The sequence below is a fragment of the Anolis sagrei genome, chromosome 3, assembly GCF_037176765.1.
Source record: "Anolis sagrei isolate rAnoSag1 chromosome 3, rAnoSag1.mat, whole genome shotgun sequence".
Lineage (NCBI taxonomy): Eukaryota > Metazoa > Chordata > Lepidosauria > Squamata > Dactyloidae > Anolis > Anolis sagrei.
The window spans coordinates 219,276,459-219,300,696 of NC_090023.1; the positions used below are offsets into that span (position 1 = coordinate 219,276,459).

The window sequence follows — 24,238 nt, forward strand, 5'->3', positions numbered from 1 at the left end:
AGAAAAATAACTGCAAAATCACCTAGGGAAACACAAATTCCCTAGGTGTTTTGGGCAAATTCCAGTTCATACATCTACATTTGCAAAGGTATCAGAAGAGAATCAATAAGAGAGAAAGAGGGTAGTTAACTTCTCCAGCCTCTGGTGGCACAATGGGTTAAACCCTTGTGCTGACCGAAGGCCGAAAGGTTGCAGGTTTGAATCCGGGGAGAGCGTGGATGAGCTCCCTCTGTCAGCCCCAGCTCCCCAGGCAGGGACATGAGAGAAGCCTCTCACAAGGATGGTAAAACAGTAAACATTTGGACATCCCTTGGGCAATGTCCTTGCAGACGGCCAATTCTCTCACACCAAAAGCGACTTGCAGTTTCTCAAGTCGCTCCTGACACAAAAAAGCGCTTGCTAATTCTTCCCTGCAACTCTGCTTCTCAGCTAGGTAATACTGCTTTAAAATATCAGTCAAAATATATAGTTATTGAGATCTTCAAAGATTGTCTTTGTCAAATATTATCTGTCAGGGATACTTTGATTGTTGTTTTCCTACATGGCAGGGGGTTGGACTAGATGGCCCATGTGGTCTCTTCCAACTCTGTGATTCTATTTATTTGAGGTCACTGGTAACCTTTGTGTTTTCCTAGTCAAATCATTTGCCAGATAATTTTGTGAAAGAAGGAAACTTGCCTTCATGGTGTCCTTTTGCAGAATTTATATAGATTTTGTGTTGTTGAAGGCTTTCATGGCTGGAATCACTAGGCTGCTGTGAGTTTTCTGGGCTGTATAGCCATGTTCTAGAAGCATTATCTCCTGATGTTCTCTCATAGATGTGGGTGAAACGTCAGGAGAGAATGCTTCTGGAACATGGCCATACAGCCCAAAAACTCACAGCAACCTATATAGATTTTGCTGGACTCTGATTTTATCAACCCCAGTTAGCATGGCATTTGTTAGGGATGATAACACATGGCATCCAACATCATGTAAAAAGCCACAGATTTCCTACTTACTGTATTTTAAAAAGTGGGCTGCTGAACTGGTAGCTATTACCTGTGTATGACAAAATTATTACTCATCAACCCCTGCCAACCTGGCCAACAGTGAGAAATGAGTAGTTCATCAATACTATCTCAGTTTTAATTAGTTGTTTTTAATAAAACATGTAGCCCGCCCATTGTCTCTGTGTCTGTGTCTATTGTAATTCTTATATTGTTATGTATTCATATGTTCTATGTAATTATGATGTTGTTTATTGTTTGCGTTTTCGGTTGTGTTTTGATTCTCTTTATTGTAATTGTTGTTCAGGCCTGGCCCCATGTAAGCCGCTCCGAGTCCCCATAGGGGAGATCGTGGCGGGGTACAAATAAAGTTGTTGTTGTTGTTGTTATTATTATTATTATTATTATTATTATTATTATTATTATCTCAAGCCAAGAAAATATACCCAAAACTCAAAGCAATTTTAAAAAGAACCCTATATTCAAAATCTAAAATACATCTGACCCTATTAAGTTAAAAACAAATTACTCTTAACTTCAGTACATGATCTTGCATCGTCACCTTCTTAATAAGTTTTGCTTGCATCTGAACACTGATGCACATGCTAACTCATTCTGGGCCTTACCTGAGATACTCCATTTGACGGAAGTGTCACAGGAGGAGTTGTTGCAGCAGTGATCACCCCGCCAGATACTCTTAGCACTGTGGTGCCAGGTTTTGAGAGCTGTGACGATGCTGGTAAGGATTTCAATGAGTTATCTGATATTTTCACCAGTGAAGTTTGCCCACCAGAAGCTGCCTTTGAAATGAAACATGTGTTTAAATGGAAACTGCACTTTTACAAAATGGATTGATTCTAAACAGCAGCTTTGACATGGTAATGAAAACAAACATATATTTCTCCCATCGACAATCCCTTTTAAAATTCTTAGGAGTGGTCCTGACAACATGGAATACCAAGAGAGCTTGGGAAGCTTACTTTTTGGGACTACCCTGGCCATTAATTAGGGCCCTGTTCTCCACTTTACCCACTTCCCCGGCCCTAAGTTTCCTCGTTGGCCCAGGCCTTCTATAGTTCCACCCTGACCATCAGGCAGGTCCCATCAGGCAAACAAATCCACACCACGGAAAGACTTTAAAACATACACACTCTCCGACAGTCTAGTTCAGCCCTTAGAATTTTAAAATGCTGCTGTCAAATTGAAATAATGATGCAACACATATTGCATTGGGGAAAAAAATAAAAAATAACTTCTCAAGTATGTTCATCATGTCTGTTTTCTGAATGTTTCTGTTTTGCCCAGCACTAGGACATGAACGATTCTGCACAATTGTCAAAAGGCTCATATAAATATTAATATAGCATTAGCTGTGCAGGGTGTTTTATGGAGTCAAAGCTCCCCTGAGGAGTTTAGAAAAATTAGATGCAGGGAAATTGATAAAGAAAGTGGGAGCACAGAAGGTAGATGAATAAACAACAGGAAAGCAAAATGCAGCGACTTAATTTGCACTTGCTTTGTCTTAGTTACAAGCAGAAAGTGTATTTCCAAGATATAAGGCTTGGAAGCAAAAAACCTTCTAAAAAACAAGACATTAGATTTTTCTTTAGGGCTCAATAGCCCTGTCTCCACATAATAAATCTAAAGGAATAGTGGAAACTTTCTCTGTTCTGTTCCTGAATTTCCATTCTCTCTGATTAAGAGGTTGAGTGCTTTAAAATGCTGTGTTATTCCTGTGATAAATGACTCTGAAATAAAAGCAGGAATCTAGAGAGCTACTAAAACAGGCATGGGCAAACCTAGGCCCTCCATGCTTTTAGCAATTGTGGGAGTTGAAGTCCAAAACACATGGACGGCCAAAGTCTGCCCATGTCTGTATTACAGGCATAACCAAACACTTGGGTCACATTTTTGTTTATGTGAAAACGCCCCCCCCCCCCCCCCGGCCACCATCCTCCATCTGCCCTTCTCATTCAACCGTTTTCAAAAGTTTCTTTTCTTCCCAAAGCAATTCTGTTATGTCAGAAGAGCTGAGGTTCAAGATATATAAACTCAAAACACTTTCATAGGCACATGTAAAGACAACCAGATATGTGGCTCCTTGAACGTCAACACTAACCACAGCCAAACATGACTCTGGAACTACCTGTGCAAATAAAGCAGCTGTTTTGTGTCCAGTTATTACTTTCAGTGCCTGATGTCCTTGTGAAGACGATGCTGCGGCACTCGCACTGCTTTGCACAACCGTTCCTGATGCCGCTTGCTTTGCAGAGCTCTGGTGAGATGGCTGGCCCACTAAAAATGTGCCCTGGAACCAAGTAGGAAACGGTTATAAGTAAATACAGATAATACTATAGCAGAAAACAGTTCCCAATGTCCTGTTTAGCAGCCCAAAATATATTGGTGCTACAGAATCGACAACTGCTTCAACCATTCTCCACATATTATTATTATTATTATTATTATTAATAATAATAATAATAATACCAACAACAACAACTTTATTTGTACCCCGCTACCATCTCCCCAAGGGATTAGGTGCGGCTTACATGAGGCCAAGCCCACAATACAACAATAAAAACAATAGCAACAGTAATACAAACAATAAATAAAACTCATAAACCGAAAATAGCAATAAACATTATCAATAACACAATGACTTTTAAAAACCTATGGCAGGGCCAAATGTACTAATTAAAATTTTAAAAAATAATGCTGGGTGTGACCAGGTGACATATAAACATGATAGAAATTTTGGGGAGGGAAAGAGCATTCAAACAATCCTAGATCACTAATAAAGTGGTTTTAGAGACATATTGCTGGGAGTTTCCTTATTCTGGGAAGGCACACTGGAACAACCACGTTTTCAGGCTCCTCCTAAAGACTGTCAGTGTTGGGGCATGTCTGATATCCCTGGGGAGTGAGTTCCAGAGTTGAGGGGCCACCACCGAGAAGGCCCTGTCCCTCTTCCCCACCAATCGCGCTTGCGATGGAGGCGGGAGCGCGAGCAGGGCCTCTCCAGATGATCGAAGAGATCGCGTGGGTTCGTACACAGTGATGCGGTCACGCAGGTTTAGGGCTTTGGGCAGGTCTACCCCGTTTAGGGCTTTGTAGGTAAGCACCTGCACCTTGAATTGGGACCGGAAAATGAACAGCAGCCAATGGAGCTCCTTAAACAGAAGGGTTGGCCGCTCCCTGTAAGGAGCACCAGTTAACAACCTGGCCGCCGCTCGTTGAACCAATTGAAATTTCTGGGCCGTTTTCAAGGGTAGCCCCACGTAGAGAGCATTACATCTCCTTGTAGTAGTTCCTTCTCTGTTCTCTCAAGGAAAGATAAAACACACTCTGCTCTAAAGTGAGAGTAGAGAACTATATATTGTATTATGAGCTTACCTGTGGTGTTTGTTTGAGGATGTAGGAGGTGTAAGTGAGATGCTGAGATAAACCAGTGCTTGTGCTTTGGGTTCCTCCGCTTGCACTTGTTGAAGAGCCTGACTGTTGATCTGGAAGAAAAATAATAATATATACACATACGAAATGTAGTTTAGCTCCATTATTCAATACTTTAATGATGTTGGTCTGAGCCACAGTAGAATAATACTCACTGGCGTTGTTTGTAGCCCGCAAAATGGCTCCTTGAGGTATGAGCAGCAGTTTCCCTTTCCCAGAAGGATTCTTGCTGTTTGTAGTAAGGTACAGTTTGGTGCCGGGGGGTAGATTTGCCAAGTTGGCTAAGTTAGTGGCTGGCAATTGCAGTGTTGCCATTACTAGAATGAAAAGAAGGAACAGAGGTGGTTACATAGATCTTCAGAGAATACCCTATGCAAAATACTACCCCAACACAACAAATAAAACCAGAAGCTTAACCCAATAGCCACTCTTCTATTACAAGTATTATAATTATTTACATCCCAGAAACTTTTCTGAAGATCATGCATTGATATTTTTCACTGCAACTACAATCTAATTTTTATACTTGGTTTAATGAACAGAGTATTTTGCATAGCAAGGAAAGAGGAAAGCCTCACTCTCCAACCCATTAAGGGAAGGAAAATGCATAATGTTATTATAAATGATTGTATACAAACAGTAAAGGTTTTGGGGAGCAGGATTCTGATGGAAGGAGAGGGCAAAAGTTAAGAAATTAGTAAAAGCGATTGATGGGAGAACCCCTCCATCCTACTAGACATTAATCACAAGAATTCTAATCTAGGGCCCCTTCCACATAGTTGAATAAAATCCCACATTATCTGCTTTAAAGTGTGGACTCAGATAACCCAGTTCAAAGCATATATTGTGGGATTTTCTGACTTAATATTCTGGGTTACATGGGTGTGTGGAAGGGCCCTAGATAAAGACATTACATTTGGTACACCAAACAATATTAGCTGCAACAGCACTATAGCTTCATCATCCCCTATCAAATACTTGGGAACAAAAGTGTTTCGGTTTCTAAAATACCTGCATTTGCATATCATAATAAGATATCTTGGAGATGGATCCAAAGTCTCAGCTCATATATGTTTCATATGTGCTGTACTTTACAGGCATAAGTAAAGGTAAAGGTTTCCCCTTGACATTGTCTAGTTGTGTCCGCAGCAGTTTAATCTGCTGCACCACCAGGGGGCCCTATAGGCATAGCTTGACTATAATACTATCCAATATAAATGATAAATGTTAACAAAATTTGAAACTTTTTCTGTTCCTGGCTTGAAAGTGTTATTTTCTGTTCAGTCGTGCAGTGTGTACTTTGAAAGTAGTTGTTACACTTCAGAAACTTTGTTTTTGTGGCTGCCACGAATTATGTTAAGTTGGTTGAGACTCTATGAGAAATTTATTGAAAACCTATAGCAAAATGTGCTGCAGGATGTCCCGTAAATACACAGTTTTTGCAGTTTAATAAACTTTTCCCATGTTTTTATAATAGAACCAATTAGGCAATGACATCTATAACTCAGGAACAAAAATCATGTTACATGGTGTCATGGACATGAAACCAAGTTTGGATTTCGGAATTCCAGATAAGCACAACTTGTAGTAGGCTTTTCACCCAGTCATACTTAATAAAAATGAGAGTACTACCTCAAGGATAAAAATATTTTCACACCAACTATCATCAGCCCTCATCAGCCCAATCAATGGAAAGGAATGCTGGAAGCTGGAGTCCAACATCTGTGGAGCCACAGTTCCCAGCCTCCAAACTACAGCAAACACAACTGGACTTAAAAGATCACTGTAATATCCCTAAACTAAACTAATCCTTACCAAACAGTTAGAAATATGGCTGCCTACTGTTGAGTCAAAGTATTGTTCCATCCAGCCAATATCAATCTGTCTCCAAAGTTTCAGGCAGAACACTATCCAGCCTTATTTGAGGATCGTGGTATTTTCTAGTGATTTCCCATCCAAGTACTAATCAAGTACCTAACTTAGCTTCTGAAATCAGCTGGGTTCAGAGTACTATTAATATGAGTAACATATCTAATCCTGAAAATAGAAATCACTTTACCTGAACCTTGGGGTCCACTCTTTGGAACTCCTGTTGCTGGAACCTGAGCCTTTGTTAAAGTCTGTACTGGTTGAGCAACGATGGTCCCTCCACCGCTACTCACAATAGCTTTTGCCACTCCTTGAGTTACAACCTGTTTTCCTCCAACCGTCTTTACTGCTGAAGGGTTGGATTTTGCCACTAATATCTGCCCGCCACCAATGGCCACAGCTTGCTTGACTGTTGCTGGTAAAGCTGAGCCGACTGGAACGCTAACCATCTACAGCAAAATAAAACATGCTGCTTACATGACACAGTCACAAGTGGACAGAAACATCTTTCTTAGCTACCAAAATTGGGTCTGCTCTAGTAGCTATCGGACAAGTTCTCCTGGCACATGAAAACTGCTTAAAGAGGAGTTAGAGCAGGCATGAGCAAACTTGGACCCTCCAGGTGGTCCGATAGGCTGTTAGGAATTGTGGGAGTTGAAGTCCAAAACACCTGGAGGGCCCAAGTTTACCTGAGCCTGAGCTAGAGCTTGGAATATTTGGATCATAACCTACTGGGGATTATAACCTGTTAGGATCATAACCTATTGGGTAGCAGAGTTTCGGAAGTGTTCCTTTAGTTTACTGGGTAATGGTTGATCACTGGGCATGTAAATATCTTGTTCTACTCGATGCTCTCAGCAGACAAAGATTCAAGTATACTTCTTTAAAATAACATGTTTGTTTTACTCACAACTTAATGTATTTAAATATACAGGCACATTTTTTGTCAGGTTAAACTTTAAAAACTTTCAGTTTGTATCTTTAACTTAATAGTCTTTATCAGTCTCTTCAAAACTATATTGTTCTGTACAGCTCTTTTTCTTCACAGTCTACTTCCAAGGGATTCAAGCCTCAACAGTTTTCCAACTTTCTACACTGGCTTCTGTACTCAAAACTGACTGAAGCCTCAACTGTCATCCTTATAAACTGCATCCTAAGCTGTCACTGAACCGGTCACATGGTTTGCAGCCCCTCCCACTGCCTCAAGGTCATAGAGCTAAGAAAACAGCAAACCAAAGAAGACATACACTTCAGGAAATAAACAACACATTATAAACAGGCAAAACATTAAATAGAGGAGGCTTGAGAAGGTTGCTACCTCCAACATGGAAAATTTACTTTGGGTAACTACAACTCCTGGCATGCTGTCTGAAAAATGCATCATTTAAAATTTAAAATTAGATGGTTACAGCTTCTAAGAAATAATACCACTATCAGTAGGCACCCAAAGATGTTACCATTGAAGGTAATGTACTGTCTAGATATATCTCATAATACTCCTGTATTTACTTTGTAAATGTAGTTACTTTACATACTTTGCTATAGAAGGCCCTCTGTATCCAAAGATTCTACTTTCACAATTTCACAATGGTTTGAAAATATTTTTTTAATTTCAGAAAGCAAACCTTGGTGTTTTGCCATTTTATAATTGAGTGCCCATGGTATTTTTATCTTTGGGGGAGGGGATTCTGGAACTAAACCCCAGTAGATACCAAGGACAAACTTTATGTGTGTATGAATGCTAAGTAATTTTTTAAAGCTCTGCTAATGTGCATTTGAGGCATTTTTTTGCTTATGTTTAATCTTCATCAGTATATAAATATCAGGGAGCAACTCTAGTGGCCACTGCCAATAGTATAAAGCAGATCCAGCAGAATGGAATTTAAAATGATGTACCTTAGATGATGCTGACCCCTCTCCTGTGCTCACAATCTGCTTCTGGGGTGACAGAGCTATCATATGACCCCCTTTCACAGTGACATATTGCTGCACTGGAGCCTGAGAGGCTGTCCCGGTCGCTGGCACTGGAGACTGCTGGGGAAATTCTCCAGGCTCTTGTTTGATGATGACCTTCAAAAAATCAGGCAAAAGTATTTACATATCTATCCCATACTTCTTAGGTGCCCACTTGAGAGGGATCAGGATGCACTGGAGATCGAACTGGAGAGAGTGTAGGATTTACCCCAAAGTTGCCACTTTATTTATTTATTTTATTTATTTACAGTATTTATATTCCGTCCTTCTCTCCCCGCAGGACTCAGGGCGGATTACAATGCACATATACATAGCAAACATTCAATGCCATAGAAAAACAACATATATAGACAGACACACAGAGGCTATTTAACATTCCAGCTTCATGAGGGTATTCTGGCCACCAGGGGAGTTGCCGTTTCACCGTTCATTTGTGACACTGATGGAGTACTTTTGCTTGCTTGCTGGAGATTTTATGGCGTCGTAAATTAAGCCTACAGAAAGCTGTATTGGCATCAATCTATTCCCAGCAGCACACAGCAGAAGGCTCTGAAATGTGGCATCGTCATCGTGGAGAAACAAAGAACAAAAATGGCCTTGGAACCAGTGGACCAGAGAACTTGGTTTTCAGTGGGGAAGACTCCTTTATTGAGTATCCCTCAATGTCAGCACAGAGTTGGCATAACTAATTTTGACCACCCTCAGAGCCAAGCAAGGAGGAGATCCGCACTTTTGGAGGTAAGGTGGGATATAAACGAAGTGATTCATTGAGAACTTGGGGTGGAGGGCACACAAAACAAGGAAAAGGTGAACTTGATTCTCCATCTCTCTTAGAACTGTGTAGATAAGCTTAAAAAAAGAAATACTTAAGTAAAACCCCAAGAAACAGAGGCCATATAACTAAGCACAACATCATCTAAAGGAATGCTGAACCACTTCTGAGAGTAACTGAAAAAAGGAAGAACATGATAGAGGGGATGCTCGAACTCCCCTTTTGAAAGAAAAGGTACTAACTGGTACATGCACTACCTTTGTAGAAAAAGGACAGGACTGAAAAGGTACTGAACTGGCACATTATAACCTTTTTCACACATGTCCAGAACCTCAAGGAGCAAGCAACAAAGCCCACAAAGTTCAAAGAACACATTTGGGATGTTTTATTGCATGTCTCACTGTGAACTGGGGCAGCTGCAGTTGCTACGCACTTAAAAGAGAACAATAGACTCCCTGTACCTTTGTGAATGTCCCAGGTCCTCCTGTCACTGATTTAGGGTTTTGTACTTTGGAGTGACTCCCAATTGGACAAAGAGGGGGCATGGTTGCAAAGAGCGAGTCCTCCTGCTGAAATAAACAGACAAAAACATGCAGTTAAGTTAGCAAAGCATTTTTTATTTAAAGGTTACAATCTAGTTACAAGGAACAAAAATATCCAAGAAAAGAAATATAGCTTCTTTTAAAGTTTTAAGTTATATGATATGATGGTGGTCCTGGAATGTAACACCGTGATAAGTGGGTTTTAGTTTTTATGGATTAATGCAGGGGTCCTCAAACTTTTTAACAGAGAGCCAGGTCACAGTCCCTCAAACTGTTGGAGGGCCAGATTATAATTTGAAAAAAAACATGAGTGAATTCCTCTGCACACTCCACATATCTTATTTGTAGTGCAAAAAATGCTTAAAAGCAATAGAATAATTAAAATGAAGAACAATTTTAACAAATATAAACTTATTACTATTTCAATGGAAAGTGTGGTTTGAGGACCCCTGGATTAATGGATTGTTTTTATTTTATTTTGATATTTAATTCCTTGTTGTAAATTTTCTGTTGTTACTCTTTATTATTTTGCATTATTTGATATATTTCCACCTATTTTGAGGAATTGAATATTTGCCTTTTTACATGTTATCCGCCTGAGAGTCTAGAAATACATGATTACTACTACTACTACTACTACTACTATTATCTCTAAACTAGCAATGCCAGGATGCCAAAGGAAAGTACCATAACAGTTAAAGTGGGATAATAGCCCAATACTTGTATAGTATGAATAAGGACCCAGAACTCTACTAATGGACATTAAAAATAAATACTGCGCCAACATAGTTGCAGAAATACAAGCCCTGAAATGCTGGACTTAAGAATAATGGACAGAATACATTGCACATCGTTTTATAGCAAATTTTGAAAAGAGGAAAGAGAAATCAGTCAAACGCATGTTACCTTGACAGTGGAGGCTACAAAACTGCTTCCATGGATCTTTGAGACTGGAGACCCCGTCCCATGAGAAGCCTGGGAAACATTTGTAACTTTACTTGCAGAATTTCCTATATATTGGGAAAGATAGTGAACAAATCAGCATAATGCATTATATATATATATTTTGCCAGACATCCGGTGTTAACAAGACAACACCTGTCTGACCACAGTAATGGTAAAACTGTGGGAGCTCAGAGATTGTAGGACACTTACTTCCAACTCATGCAAAAGTACTTATTCAACAATCAGCTTCGCTACTGGGAAAGAAGAGGTGAACGCGTATTAACATGCACTGACAAATTTGAGAGAGTAGGGGCCCTTCAACACAGCCATATAACACAGAATATCAAGGAAGATATATCAAGGCCCCTTCCACACAGCTGAATAAAATCCCACAATATCTGCTTTGAACTGGGTTATCTGAGTCCACACTGCCAAATATTCCAGTTCAAAGCAGATAATGTGGGATTTTATTCAGCTGTGTGGAAGGGGCCTTGATATATCTTCTATACTGACTCTACCAGGACCATAAACACATACGGTGAGAAAAGGGCTACTGTTCCTTACACATTTTAGCAAAAGTTCTAATCAAGGTCTAAACAAACAAACAAACAGCAAGGTTTCTCTCTTGGGCTCCTTTCTGTCGTAAGTAGGTAAGGATATGTGGACTTTTGCAACTCACTGCTCCTTCCTGTGTGGCACTCCTACCCCTTGTACCAAAATATCTTAGGTTTTCCTCCAAAATGATTACTAGAAGTGAATTAATTTCACCTTCTTTTGTTATTTTGGAGTCACAATAGAGGGTGGGATGAAAAAAATCGAAGGGCTGAGGTTCTAGGAAGGGTCTTTTGCATGCTTACACAAATATGGGGAGCTTCTGAGGCTGGGAAAAAATCAGACCCAAAATCACATGATTTGTTTTAAAAATGGAAGGCTTCAAAAGTCAGATGTGGCCCATGGGCCATGCTTTCTTCACACCTGCTGCACATGCTATGCTATTAAGTGGGAGACAGTAGGGAAGGAACATGTTCACAAGTTAACAGAATTGCCAATATTAAGCCTTCAATTATACTTCAGCTGACAGAAAAGTGCTATCTGTAGTTATTCACACACAGTAGCTTATGTCATCATTACTGATCACTGGCCATGATGTCTGGTGCAGATGCGATTTTGAGTCATAGGGAGTAGTGCTGGATGAGCACTTGAGAAGTCAAGATTCATCAATCACTCTTGTTTAGCATATCTATCTCTCATGTTTCTTGTCTGGTGAAGAGGTCTTAGAAAAGCTATTTCTGTTTAAAAAGTGAAGTCGTTCAGGCTTTCAACAATAAGTGTTAAGACAAGAGTGAATCTCTGTTGTTAAACTTGGGAGAAAACAGTGAAATAAAACTCAAATCCGGGTCGGCCATGAAATCTACTGGGTGACTTTGGGAAAGTTATGCTCTCAGTCTTATATTGGAAATGACTTTAAGGTACAATAACAACAGCAATAATAACAACGTTATGCCTCTTAGAAAAGCAAGGGACACTGTTCCTTGTATAATACACACCTGTGCTTGTGGCCACTACTCCAACTGCCTGGGTAGGTTTGTCCACAATAACATAAGGGTTATTGACCACTGGGGTGGTAGTCCCTTGCTTCATATGCACTGGAGTGGAGGTTGGGGTCCGAGGGAGTGGAGACGGACTTGGGGTTGATATTGGAGAACCTAAAGGAACATAGAGAAGATCTCAATGATGGCAGGCAGATTCCCAAAAGAATGGTAAGCAACAAAAATAGCAATTTGCAGAACAGCATTTCTTTAAGAGACAAAATTGTATCAACTCTATTGCAAAGAAATAGTTTCATGAAAACCAAACAGCTACAATTTTGTCTTATGTTCTTGTAGTAGTGGCTCCCAACCTTTGGTCCATGGACCACCAGTGGTCAACAAGAACTAAAATATGGTCTGCAACCTCACTGTTACTCACTGCTGCAACAAGAGCGACTAGTCTTGCAAAAACCCTCTTATAGTGCCGAGGCTTATTAACTATGGTTTTCTGTGGGTAAGCAGATGGTGACAACTGGATGGCATATGTTTTGTATCAGAAATGAGAGTTGATGTGGTCTCTCCAAAGCAATTTTCTGGATCAGTACCCCAAATAACCAAACTGAATCTCAAGTTGCCCAAAAACTGATTTGTAACCCTTCTGGTACTAATGTTGGGGAGTGCTCCCTGGTCAAGTGGTCCCTGGTTAATAAAAGGTTGGGAACCATTGTTGTAGTCGAAAAAAAAAGAAGATAAACAAAGATTTAGTATTTGGCATCATCAAGTCCTACAAAAGACCACACAATACAGTTATTTCACTGTCTCTTTGAAATATTTTTTTAACACTTTAATCCTTTCAGGCTACAAGTGTGTTCACCACCTGATTAGTCAAAATTGAGGCCACCATCTATATCAATGGTTCCTAATCTGTGGTCTGTGGACCACCAGTGGTCCCCAAGAACGAAACATGGTCTGTGACCTCACCATTGCTTTGAAGCTACACAGCAACTAGAGTGACTGGTCTTGTGAATCGGGGATGTCAGGAGGGAAGAGGCTGACTACCCACAAAAGATTACTACTACCACATCAGCTCTAGATTATTAAATACGGTTTTCTGTGGGCGAGCAGATGCTGACTACCAGATGGCATATGTTTTGTATCAGAAACTAGAGATGATGTGGTCCTTCCAATGCAATTTTCTGAATCAGCACCCCAAATAACCAAACCGAATCTAAAGTTGACAAAAAACTGATTCAGTACTAATGTTGGAGAGTGGTCCCTGGTCAAAAAAAGGTTGGGAACCACTGATCTATACTAAGTTTTGCCAGCAGTAAACACAATAGGAAGAAAATAACATATTGCATTCTTGTCTTGGTACACAACATAATTAGATATGCAAATTATGCCATACCTGATACAATCTTGCAGCTCATGGTGATGGGCTGGAAAGACTTGCCTGGAGATTCAGCAGGGCTTGGTATTCGGCCTTGAGGTATGATTTTGCAACTAGCTGCAATGGGCTGAAAAGCTGAGTTGCCATGAGAGCCAAAAGTAACTTTCTGAGCTGTGAGCTTAGTGGGAGTCCGTTCTAAAGATGATGTCAGGGAATAAAAAGCTGTATGCCTTTCAGCCTCAGTATTAAAACCTGATGGATAAATACAGAAGAGGGAAAGTGGTGGAAAATGTCTTTAAGTAGAAAATTCAAAAGATCAAACAGAGATGCTACAAATCACACCCTCCTCCCTTTCTTATCCCTTCTGTTTCGAAAACCATTCTGATTATTCAGTAGGCCACCCACTCCAAAACAGCAGGCGCTTCCCTATTCAGATTGGAAGGATGAATATTATGTCTCAAAATGCCTCTCTCCTTGAATAGCTGCCAACATAAAATATCTAGGATTATGTACCCCACTCAGAATAAGATCGACTGGCCTTCCTTGGAGGTTTTTAAATAGAGTCGGATGCCCATCTCTCAGGAGTGGTTTAGTTGTGTACTCTTGCATTGCAGGAGGTTAGATTAGATGACTCTTGAGGTCTTCTACTCAATGTTTCTATAAACTACAAAATGAGAGCCACTTTGATTCTCCTTTGTGGAGAGAAAAAGTGAGGTATAAACAAACATCATAATAATAATAATAGTAATAATAATAATAATAATTATTATTATTATTATTTTGGCACACTGGGTGCCATGCCAAAAGATCTCAGCCAGCATTTGGAAACAAATGGAAACAAATAATTGAGTTGTTGTAGGTTTTTCCGGGCTATATGGCCATGTTCTAGAGGCATTTTCTCCTGACGTTTTGCCTGCATCTATGGCAAGCATCCTCAGACCTCACTACCTCTGAGGATGCTTGCCATAGATGCAGGCAAAACGTCAGGAGAAAATGCCTCTAGAACATGGTCATATAGCCCGGAAAAACCTACAACAACCCAGTGATTCTGGCCATGAAAGCCTTCGACAATACAATAATAATTGACAAAATCATGATCTGTCAACTGCAAAAGGCCACCTTACTTGGATCTGCGTGCATCATTCGAAAATACATCACACAGTCCTAGACACTTGGGAAGTGTGTGACTTGTGATTTTGTGATACAAAATCCAGCATATAGACCTCATTTGCTATGACCTACTGTACTTTTGTGTCAATAATAATAATAATAATAATAATAATAATAATGGTCCCAGTGGTGATCGGCACACTGGGTTCAGTGCCGAAAGACCTTGGCCTGAACTTAAAAACAATCGGCACCGACAAAATTACCATCTGTCAGCTGCTAAAGGCCACCCTACTTGGATCTGTACCCATTATTCACCGATAAATCACACAGTCCTAGACACTTGGGAGGTGTCCAATGTGTGATCAAATACAAAAGCCAGTTTAGTTATTAGGTTTGCTGTATAGTAATCTTATAATGATAATAATCTGTAATCTGTTATAAAAAAAACAATGTGTTAAAATGCATGAAAATTCCTACATCTCTCATGCTTTCTCTCCCATGCTCTCTCTTTCACCCACCTTTTTCAGCAGAAACATCTGCAATGGATTCATGCATTTGTTTTATTGGTGAAGATGACTTCACAGGAGCTGGCATGTTTAAAGGCAAATGTAGTGAGTTGGAAGCATCGGAAAGATCTGAATCTGATGAGTGGGAGAAGAGGTATTCCTCTCTCAGGGAATGACGATGTAACTCAACATCCACAACCTTTGAAGAGCAAAAGGAAAAGCAATATAAGGCAACTATGCACATTTGTAAAAAAGATGTGCGGAGAGGGACTTTGAAACATACTATGGTGCCCCCTGCATCAAGCCACAGAAGTGCTTCTTTGGATTTCAATTCCCGGAATCTTCCACCAACATAGGCCCCGCCTACACTGCCATATAAAATCCAGATAATCTGTTTGAACTGGATTATATAGCAGTGTAGACTCATATAATCCAGTTCAAAGCAGATAATGTGGATTATCTGATCTGTTAATCTGGATTATGTGGCAGTGTAGTAGGGATCATAACCAATGACCAGCATTTCTTGGAATGGAAATTCAAAACATCTGGAAAAACAATATTGGGCATCATTGGTCTAATAATATCTAATATCGTCTTTTTTCTCTTCTGATCTAATTTTAGTCTATTGAGTCTGACCATCTGGGAATGATGTCAGAATTATTCGAACACAAATAAATAATAAGATGGGAATGCACATGCTCTCTACTCATAATGGGATAAACCGAATACTATCCTACCTAGCAGGTTAAACCGCTGAGCTGCTGAACTTGCTGACTGAAAGGTCAGTGGTTCAAATCTGGGGAGCGGAGTGCGCTCCCGCTGTTAGGCCCAGCTTCTCCCAACCTAGCAGCTCGAAAACATGCAAATGCGAGTAAATCAATAGGTACTGCTTCGGCGGGAAAGTACGGCACTCCATGCAGTCATGCCGGCCACATGACCTTGGAGATTTCTACAGACAACGCCGGCTCTTCAGCTTAGAAATAGAGATGGGCACCACCCCCCAGAGTTGGACATGACTGGACTTAATGTCAAGGGGAAACCTTTACCTTGTATCCTACATAGAGTATGCCTACTGAAATCAACTGGCAACTTTCACCAGTATTAGCCAGCACAGTCAATTGAGAAACATGATAAGAACCACAGTCTAGAGCAGTGTTTCTCAAACTGTGCTCCTCCAGGTGTTTTGGACTTCAGCTTCCAGAAATCCCAGCCATCTTACCAGTTGATAGGAATTGAAGGAGTTGAAGTCCAAAATATTTGAAGAAGCACAGTTTGAGAAACACTGATCTAGAGATTCATACATTCCCTAACTATGCTTTAGCTCAATGAAAAAAATGTCTTCAGCCAACAGGGATGAATGCAAGTATATCAATGTTGGGACTAGTCACACTGATTGGGGGCCAATTCAATTACTTTCCAGTAAATGACAATATACAATCATATTGCTTTTCAACATGTGAACTAGTTGAGTGTCATTAACCACTCACATTTCTTCACTTTTTACTTTTTCCTTCTTTGCACAGAAAGTTCCATAACTTTACAAGTGAAGTCTAAGAACTTTTTAAAAAATCATACCGTTTCAGCTCCAAGTGTTTGTAGACCGGTGTATGTTCTATCCAACTGTGTGAAAACAACCAGGCAAAGCAAAATATGACTGTTTTGAATACAAAAAGTAGCAAATATAGACAGATGATTTCACAGAAACACGGAACTGAAACTTTCCCTCCCGCATATTTGGTTCTATTTTTCTGCAAACCTGTGATGTAGGATGTTCAAGAGATAAGCACGCACAAGTAATCCAAAACTGAAATGATCCTTCCTCATACTATCATATTATCTACTTTGCATTTCCTGATTGTGTGTGTGTGTGTGTGTGTGTGTGTCAGGAGCGACTTGAGAAACTACAAGTTGCTTCTGGTGTGAGAGAATTGGCCATCTGTAAAGACATTGATGTGGGGACACCCGGATGTTTTTGATGTTTTATCATCCTTATGGGAGGCTTCTCATATTCCTGCACAGGGAGCTGGAGCTGACAGAGGGAGCTCATCCGCACTCTCCCTGATTCGAACCTGCGAACTGTCGGTCTTCAGTTCTGCCGGCACAAGGGTTTAACCCACTGTGCTACTGAGGGCTCCATTTCCTGATAAGATCACATGAAGAATTAAGCTATTGCTGATTCTGAGGGCGTTTGCCATTACCTTTCCCTTAGGCTGAGAAAGTGACTTGCTCAAACTCAGCCAGTAGGTTGCCATGCCTGAGCAGCAATGCGAGCCCTGGCTTTCGGTTTCAGAACTCAAACTACTCTACCACACAGGCTAAGTACTTTTGGAAAGCAGGATAAAAAATACAAAACGATCTTCATAATAATTTGAAGCTGTGTGTATGTTCAGAGACAAATCTTTAAGTTGTTAGTCAACTTCTAGTGACCCCATGGACTTGGCTGCAAAAACTAACATTCAGCAAAAAGTTTGGTGGAGTCCAGCCACAAGAGAGAACTCTAGAGAAAGAAAAGGGAAGGCAGGGTTCTTTCAAGGAAAATCTCATCAAGATAAATCAATGATGGAATTTTCAAGAGGAGAAATGTCCTGGAGCTAAAAAAGAATGCTGGCTTTCTTTTGCTCTCTTTGGACAGCAAAAAACATCAGAGTGCACTGTGCAAGCTGGTTTAGCTTCAAGATCTAAAATATTCACAGTCCAAAAACCATGTTTGCTTCACCCAAATTCGATTTTACATTTGTGATGAATACCATCACAACTTTTTAGGAAGAATTTTTTTACTTCAACTAAATTTATTTGTTTATTTATTTATTTACACCATTTCTACCCCACTCTTCTCACCCCCCCGGAGGGGGGGGCGGGGCCTCAGAGCAGCTAACACAGGCAGCAATTCGATGCCACAATATCAGCAACACAATGTAAAATCATTATAGCAAATAAAAAACAGTAACACTAATTATAATCACATAATCACATAGCCATATAATCACATAGTCAGCCGTTTCCAATTGTCGTAACAGTCCTGTAGTCCAGGTTCAGTGTCTAAAGTGCTGCTGTGCCCACTAGCCAAAGGCCTGCCTCCACAACCACGATTTTAGGGGGTTTTTTTCTAAAAGAAAGGAGGGAGGACGCCGATCTGATCTCGCTGAAGAGCGAATTCCACAAGCGGGAAGCCACCACTGAGAAGGCCCTGTCCCTCGTCCCCACCAGACGCATTTGCGAAGCCAGTGGGACCGAGAGCAGGGCCTCCTCAGTAGATCTTAAATTACGAGGTGGAACGTAGAGGGGTTGGTAATGCAACACTGATCATGCTTCCTTGAGGCATATGATGTGGATACATTCAAAGATTACCATTTTTTTGTTTACATGCATTATAATGTGTTAATTTTGTGATTTCTGAAACAAAGAATTTAATTGAGGGTCAATGTTATTGGACCTGTGGATACTTTCATTGTTGCAAAAGGTTGGAAAGATAAACATTTCACCATCTATTGTTCAATGCTCAGACAATCTTGCTATTTAGCTTCTTGTGAGTGTCTATTTTTAGCTAGCAACTTATTGAAAATACAATTTTGGGTTATATGGTCAGTTTAAATCAGTGGTTCCCAACCTGGGGTCCATGGACCACCAGTGGTCTGCAAGAACTAAAATATGGTCCGCAGCCCCTCTTATTCTGCTGAGGTTGATTAAATATTGTTTTCTGTGGGTAAGCAGATGGCAACTACTGGATGGCATATGTGCTGTATCAGAAACTAGAGCTGATGCGGTCTATCCTATGCAAATTTTCTGAATTGGCACCACCAAAAAAACAAACCAAATCTAAAGTTGACCAAAAACTGATTCATAACACTTTTGGTACTAATGTTGGAGAATGCTCGCTGCTCCAAGTGATCCCTGGTCAAGTGGTTGAGAACCACTAGTTTAAATCAATGTATATACCTCTCTCGTGTTCATATTATAAGCATTTATCCTTCACCTTTTTCCTTCTTTTAAAAAAACTATTCGTTTCTGTTCTTTAAAATCCCTTTTGTTTAAAAAAATGCTAAATTCCTGGTGTTCTCATATACTACACACTACCTGTGTCTGTGCATTTGACATTACAGACTACATAAGTTCCCTGAACAAAGATTACCACTTTAATTTTTATGACAGTACATGTGCACCAACACACTCCTACAAAATCAGCCTCAGCCCTGGAAGCATTATGACTGAAACAAAACTACCTTCAGATGATGTATGATGTCGATCCTTTTGTTCCGGCTATCCTTAAAGTGAATCTGAACCCGCACAGGAAACTCTCCCCAGCCTCGCCTGGTCAAGTGGAAAGGAGGCTCCCTAGAAATGGGGACATGGCAGAAAATTTTGTTACTTGAGAAACAAATCTGCAGAAGCCAAATACTTTTTGAAACAAATCCTCATCCTCAGAGAATATAAATGTGAAAGGATCATGTCTTTTCACAATTATGCTGAATCCCTTTAGAGATTGGAGGTAAAGGTGAAGAAAAAGCAGCAAAACCTTTGTCAGGTAGGGGGACAGTGAAGAGTCACTTTGGCAATTCACACAGCGTTCACAAAGTTTTGAAGTATTCGCAAAGAATGTGAATTTACTAGAGAATCTGAAGGACCCTCTAATATATTAAACATAATACCCAAATATAACAACCCCCTTGGTCTTTTCTGTATGATTACTTGACTACAGAAAGATTTAGTAAACACATTATCATATGTTCTTGGTACTGGGCACCCCCAATTTCCTGAAGTATATAGCCAAACAAATATTCAATGATAATAATAATAATAATCATCATCATCATCTTTATTTATACCCCGCCACCATCTCCCCGATGGGGATTCGGAGCGGCTTACATGACAACAAATTATAACAGAGTAAAACCGAAAACACAAATCGAAAACACGAATAAACAACAACATCATAATTACATAAAACATGTGAATATGTAACAATATAAAATTACAATAAGCACAATCACAATGACAATGGGCGGGCTACATGTAATGATTAAAAGAATACTAATTAAAAACTAATTAAAAACCTGGGCGAGATAAAAGAGAAGCAGGTTATTTGCAGAGGAGGGCTCATTATAGCGGGAATCAAGCTTTCCCATGGGGGGGGGGAGACGGGGGATGTATACTCCAATGACAGAACGTTGAGGCTAAGCAATAGTGTGAGATTGCATACCTACTTACCAAAGGCGCAGCGGAAGAACCAGGTTTTAAGGTTCTTTTTAAAGGTTTTTAGAGTAGGGTAGTTTCAAGCACTAAAAGGGAATGGTTTCCCTTGACATTAAGTCTAGTCGTGTCTGACTCTGGCGAGTGGTGCTCATCTCCATTTCTAAGCCAAAGAGCTGCCACTGACCATAGACACCTCTAAGGTCATGTGGCCAACATGACTGCATGGAGCGCTGCTACCTTCCCGTAGAAGGGGTACCTATTGATCTACTCACATTTGCATGTTTTTGAACTGCAAGGCTGGCAGAAGCTGGGGCTAAAAGTGTGAGCTCACTCTGCTCCCCAGATTTGAACTGCCAACATTTCGGTCAGCAAATTCAGCAGCTCAGTGGTTTAACCCGCTGCGCCACCAAGGGACCCTATTCAAGCACTACACATAAAAAATCGTCGCCCTATCCATTCATTCCACCTAGTGCTTTTTGTCCTGCTTGGTGAACATTCACATCTGAAGGTTGGGGTGATATGATTTTGACTGGAAAAAACAACTTGTAAAGAACAAGGCCTTGCAGCCTCTCCTGGGTTTATCTTCTGGATGACACAAGGAATGGATCAGAAGGAAATGGAACCCACTTTAAAAAGTATGGGGATTTAAGAAGACATTTTTCAGGAATGCAGACCATTTCCAGACAGTTTAGTTGGATATCCCTAATCCCTCTTTCCTCCAGCCTCGGCAGTTCCAGATGTGCTTAGATTCTGAAGAGGAAATGCATGGCTTTCTGGCATCCTTCAATAACAGGGTTGGGTAGATTGACTTGAAAAAATATCTACACATTGGATAACGGATGATTGAATTTCAGCTATCTCTATTCATCCTCTCCTTTGATACACATTCCTAAACTGAATTTAAATGCTTTAATCATATTCTCTCTGGCCACGACTGCAGCAAGGACTGTGACAAGAAAGCTATCTGGCTCAACAGGCATTTTCCACCTGGTGCCTTGAAGGTCTGCTGTAACATACAAAACAGTACATCAGGAATTGGAATCTGCATCCAATGATGTGGGAGTTGTGCTATTTATTTATTAAGCATAGAATTTCTGCTTAATGCACATGGAATAGGATCTCCAGATGTCCTAACTATGCAGCTGGAAGAAAACAATTTGAGCAAATGGAAAGGAAGAAATCTCTCATGTCAGATCAAAAGGATTTTTCCCCCATGGCCAAATGCCAGGAGTCAGCTGCCTGATGCAACATGATATGCCTTTTGAATATTATCAAGACAATGTGGAAGCCACTGGACATAATGGAGAGGCATGCATCATCTATATAAATAAAAATGTAATATTTGTTTGTGGGATTAACATAACTCAAAAGCCACTGGACAGATTGACACCAAATTTGGACACAAGACACCTATCAGGCCAACAAGTGACCATCATTCATAAAAACACTGGAAAACACAATAGAAGTGACTTAAAAAGCCAAAAAAAATAGAAAATACATTGCAATGCATGTGCATAACCACATATATACACATATACACAAATATATACATACACTTATATAAACACACAAAACACATATACACAAACTGGGCCAAAGCAACGCGTGGCAGGAGATGGCTAGTACAGAATAAATATGTAACAATAGACAGCTATTCTATAAATCTGAGGAGAAAAAAAACAGTAGTAGTGTTGTAGTAGAGTCTGTTGGCAATGCTGCAACTAGTAGTAGGAGTGGTAGAGGAGGGAAAAGAGGCGCCCAGGTGTTAGACAAGGAACAGCAAAGGAAGAGAATCTGGGAGATACTTATGTCACCCACTGATGAAGAGTCCTTTGAGGGTTTCTCCGAGAGTGAAATGAGTGAGGAGGAAGGAGATACAGATAGGAATAGAGGGACTAAGAGGATTACTCAAGAGCAGGAATCAGATGAGGAGCATCAGTGAAAGAAGATCCGGGACATACTTACTGCTCCCACGAAGGAAGTGGATTTCATGGGGTTTTCTGGGAATTATGGGTCTGGGAGTGATGGGGATGAGGAGCCACTCGATTGGACCAAGGTACAGGAGGTTCAGAATGTGTGTACTCAACCAACGTCTAGTGACACTTTTGCGGGGTTTTCTGGTGGCGGGGATTGGCAATCAGGTGATACTATGGAATCATGGGGAGACCGAAGTCTTGACAAGAGGTGGAAGAGTTGGAGGGATGGGAGTTGGCATTCAGCTGTGGAAGCTAAGCCAGCTGATAGTGATGAGGATGGGGTGGAGGGAAGCTCATCATCTGATGATGAGCTGTAAGATAAATGTAGGCACTGGAATGATAGAACTTTGCAGTAGGCAAAGTGTTGGTTTCGTGCCTTGGGTCTTCTCGCTGCCGCTTTCCTGTTGGGCTTGGGTCCTGGATCTGCAGGTTGCTGTTTTGCTTCGTGTACTGACCAGCTTGGATTCTCATAATTGCGGATTTCCCCTCTCCTTGACTTCGGACTGCTTTTGACGACGACGCTGCCTTGTGGACTTTGGAACTTTCAATTGGGATTTCTTAGACTTTGGACTGCAATTGGATGATGGCTTCTCTTCACGGCTCTTTGTTTGTTTGTTTGTTTTCATTGAACTGTGTGATTTTGGTGTGGTTTGGAAGAACTCTTATTTAATCCGGGTTTTTTGCCAGTTTAATCCGGATTATTGACTGAGTTTGTTTTACAAGCTAGAAATTTCTACAATCTTTGAGTTTTGACCAGAAGCACTGAAGCAAGTGTCTCTGAGTCCTGTTTACTTTGCTTTAATAAACTATTGTTTTGGACATACTCCTGTGGCTGGCTCTTTAAGGCATCTGGGTTTCGACAAGTAGTTTGTAGTTTATCAGTGTGGAAGCAAATCTCTTTCGGGTATTGGTTATTGAAATTGCTGAATATATTTTTTGGGGCAGGATTAATTACTGTACCTTTAATAGCTATTCTAAAATCTGAATGAAAAAATTAAAGTAGTCATTGTCCCTCTTGACATGGAAGCCAGCACATGAAAAATGACATAGATACAAGAGATTAGAATGGAATCACAGAACAGTCCCTGACATTTTGAAAACGCATCACTTAACAAGTGATAAGGAGCACAACCTAGAAGTCTCAGTAAGAGCTGCATTACCTGACTTCGACAAGGTCGTTGGGTTTGTAGCTGGGGTGAAGGAAGAACCAGACTTTCTTAACAAAATGATTGATACTGGGCTCTCTCCGGGACCCTCGTACATACACCATCCATTTATGGGTGGACTGATCATTCTCTTCTCTTTTATCAGGAGGAATATATCTGCAGAAAGGGAGACACAACTAACATTAATTCTGCTCCATCTTTGAAAAGGCAATCAAGGATAAAATCCTGGAGAAATTAGCTAAGGGACCACTTGATGTGATGGCCTTCCATCTCTGACAGTGTAAATAGAGGACCATCACCAGAGCTTCCTTGCTGTTGTGGCAGAAAGCCACCTCCACAATTACTCTTCCGGTGGCGATGGAGGTTGAAGAGGAGAAATACTGGAGAAGCCTTTGGATAACTGTGTTTGAAAGCCCTTTCATTTTTTCCAATATGTTGCTGTCAAGAATAAAAATATATAATGCCAGCTATGTAAATGGTGGCTATAAGAGACTGCTTAGACTTTAACATCTTTTTCTCAGTCCCTCCACATCTCAGGTCTTTATGGTGGGAATGCAGAAAAGGTGGCCATTTTGAATTTTATTTATTTATTTATTTGCTGTATTTATACCCCGCCCTTCCCACCCCGAAGGGAACTCAGAGCAGCCTTACAATAGGCAACAATTTGATGCCATGTAATAGACATATAATAAAATAACAGACATATAATAAAATAAGCATATACAATTAAAAACATAAAATTAAAAAGCATATAAACATTAAAACCAATTATTAAAAAATACACAATCCAAAATCATAGTCAAGGAGCCATTCCAGTTGTGATTGCACAT

At 40.3% G+C, this 24,238-nt stretch overlaps 1 protein-coding gene across 3 annotated transcripts in view; it reads right to left on the reverse strand.

Moving 5' to 3' along the window:
• Nucleotides 1–24,238, reverse strand: part of YEATS2 (YEATS domain containing 2) — an 81,142-nt gene that overhangs the window by 36,146 nt on the left and 20,758 nt on the right. For 2 of the 3 annotated variants that reach the window (XM_060768167.2, XM_067465885.1), the window contains 14 exons: nt 23,403–23,564; nt 19,297–19,408; nt 16,652–16,696; nt 15,089–15,275; nt 13,479–13,712; nt 12,089–12,247; nt 10,503–10,606; nt 9,516–9,623; nt 8,205–8,378; nt 6,499–6,757; nt 4,595–4,756; nt 4,383–4,492; nt 3,136–3,297; nt 1,616–1,789 (listed from right to left, as the gene is read on the reverse strand). In XM_060768167.2, coding sequence (XP_060624150.2) covers nt 1,616–1,789; nt 3,136–3,297; nt 4,383–4,492; nt 4,595–4,756; nt 6,499–6,757; nt 8,205–8,378; nt 9,516–9,623; nt 10,503–10,606; nt 12,089–12,247; nt 13,479–13,712; nt 15,089–15,275; nt 16,652–16,696; nt 19,297–19,408; nt 23,403–23,564 — 2,152 coding nt within the window. The remainder of the gene's footprint in view (nt 1–1,615; nt 1,790–3,135; nt 3,298–4,382; nt 4,493–4,594; nt 4,757–6,498; nt 6,758–8,204; nt 8,379–9,515; nt 9,624–10,502; nt 10,607–12,088; nt 12,248–13,478; nt 13,713–15,088; nt 15,276–16,651; nt 16,697–19,296; nt 19,409–23,402; nt 23,565–24,238) is intronic. The other variant, XM_067465887.1, reaches the window with a different exon arrangement.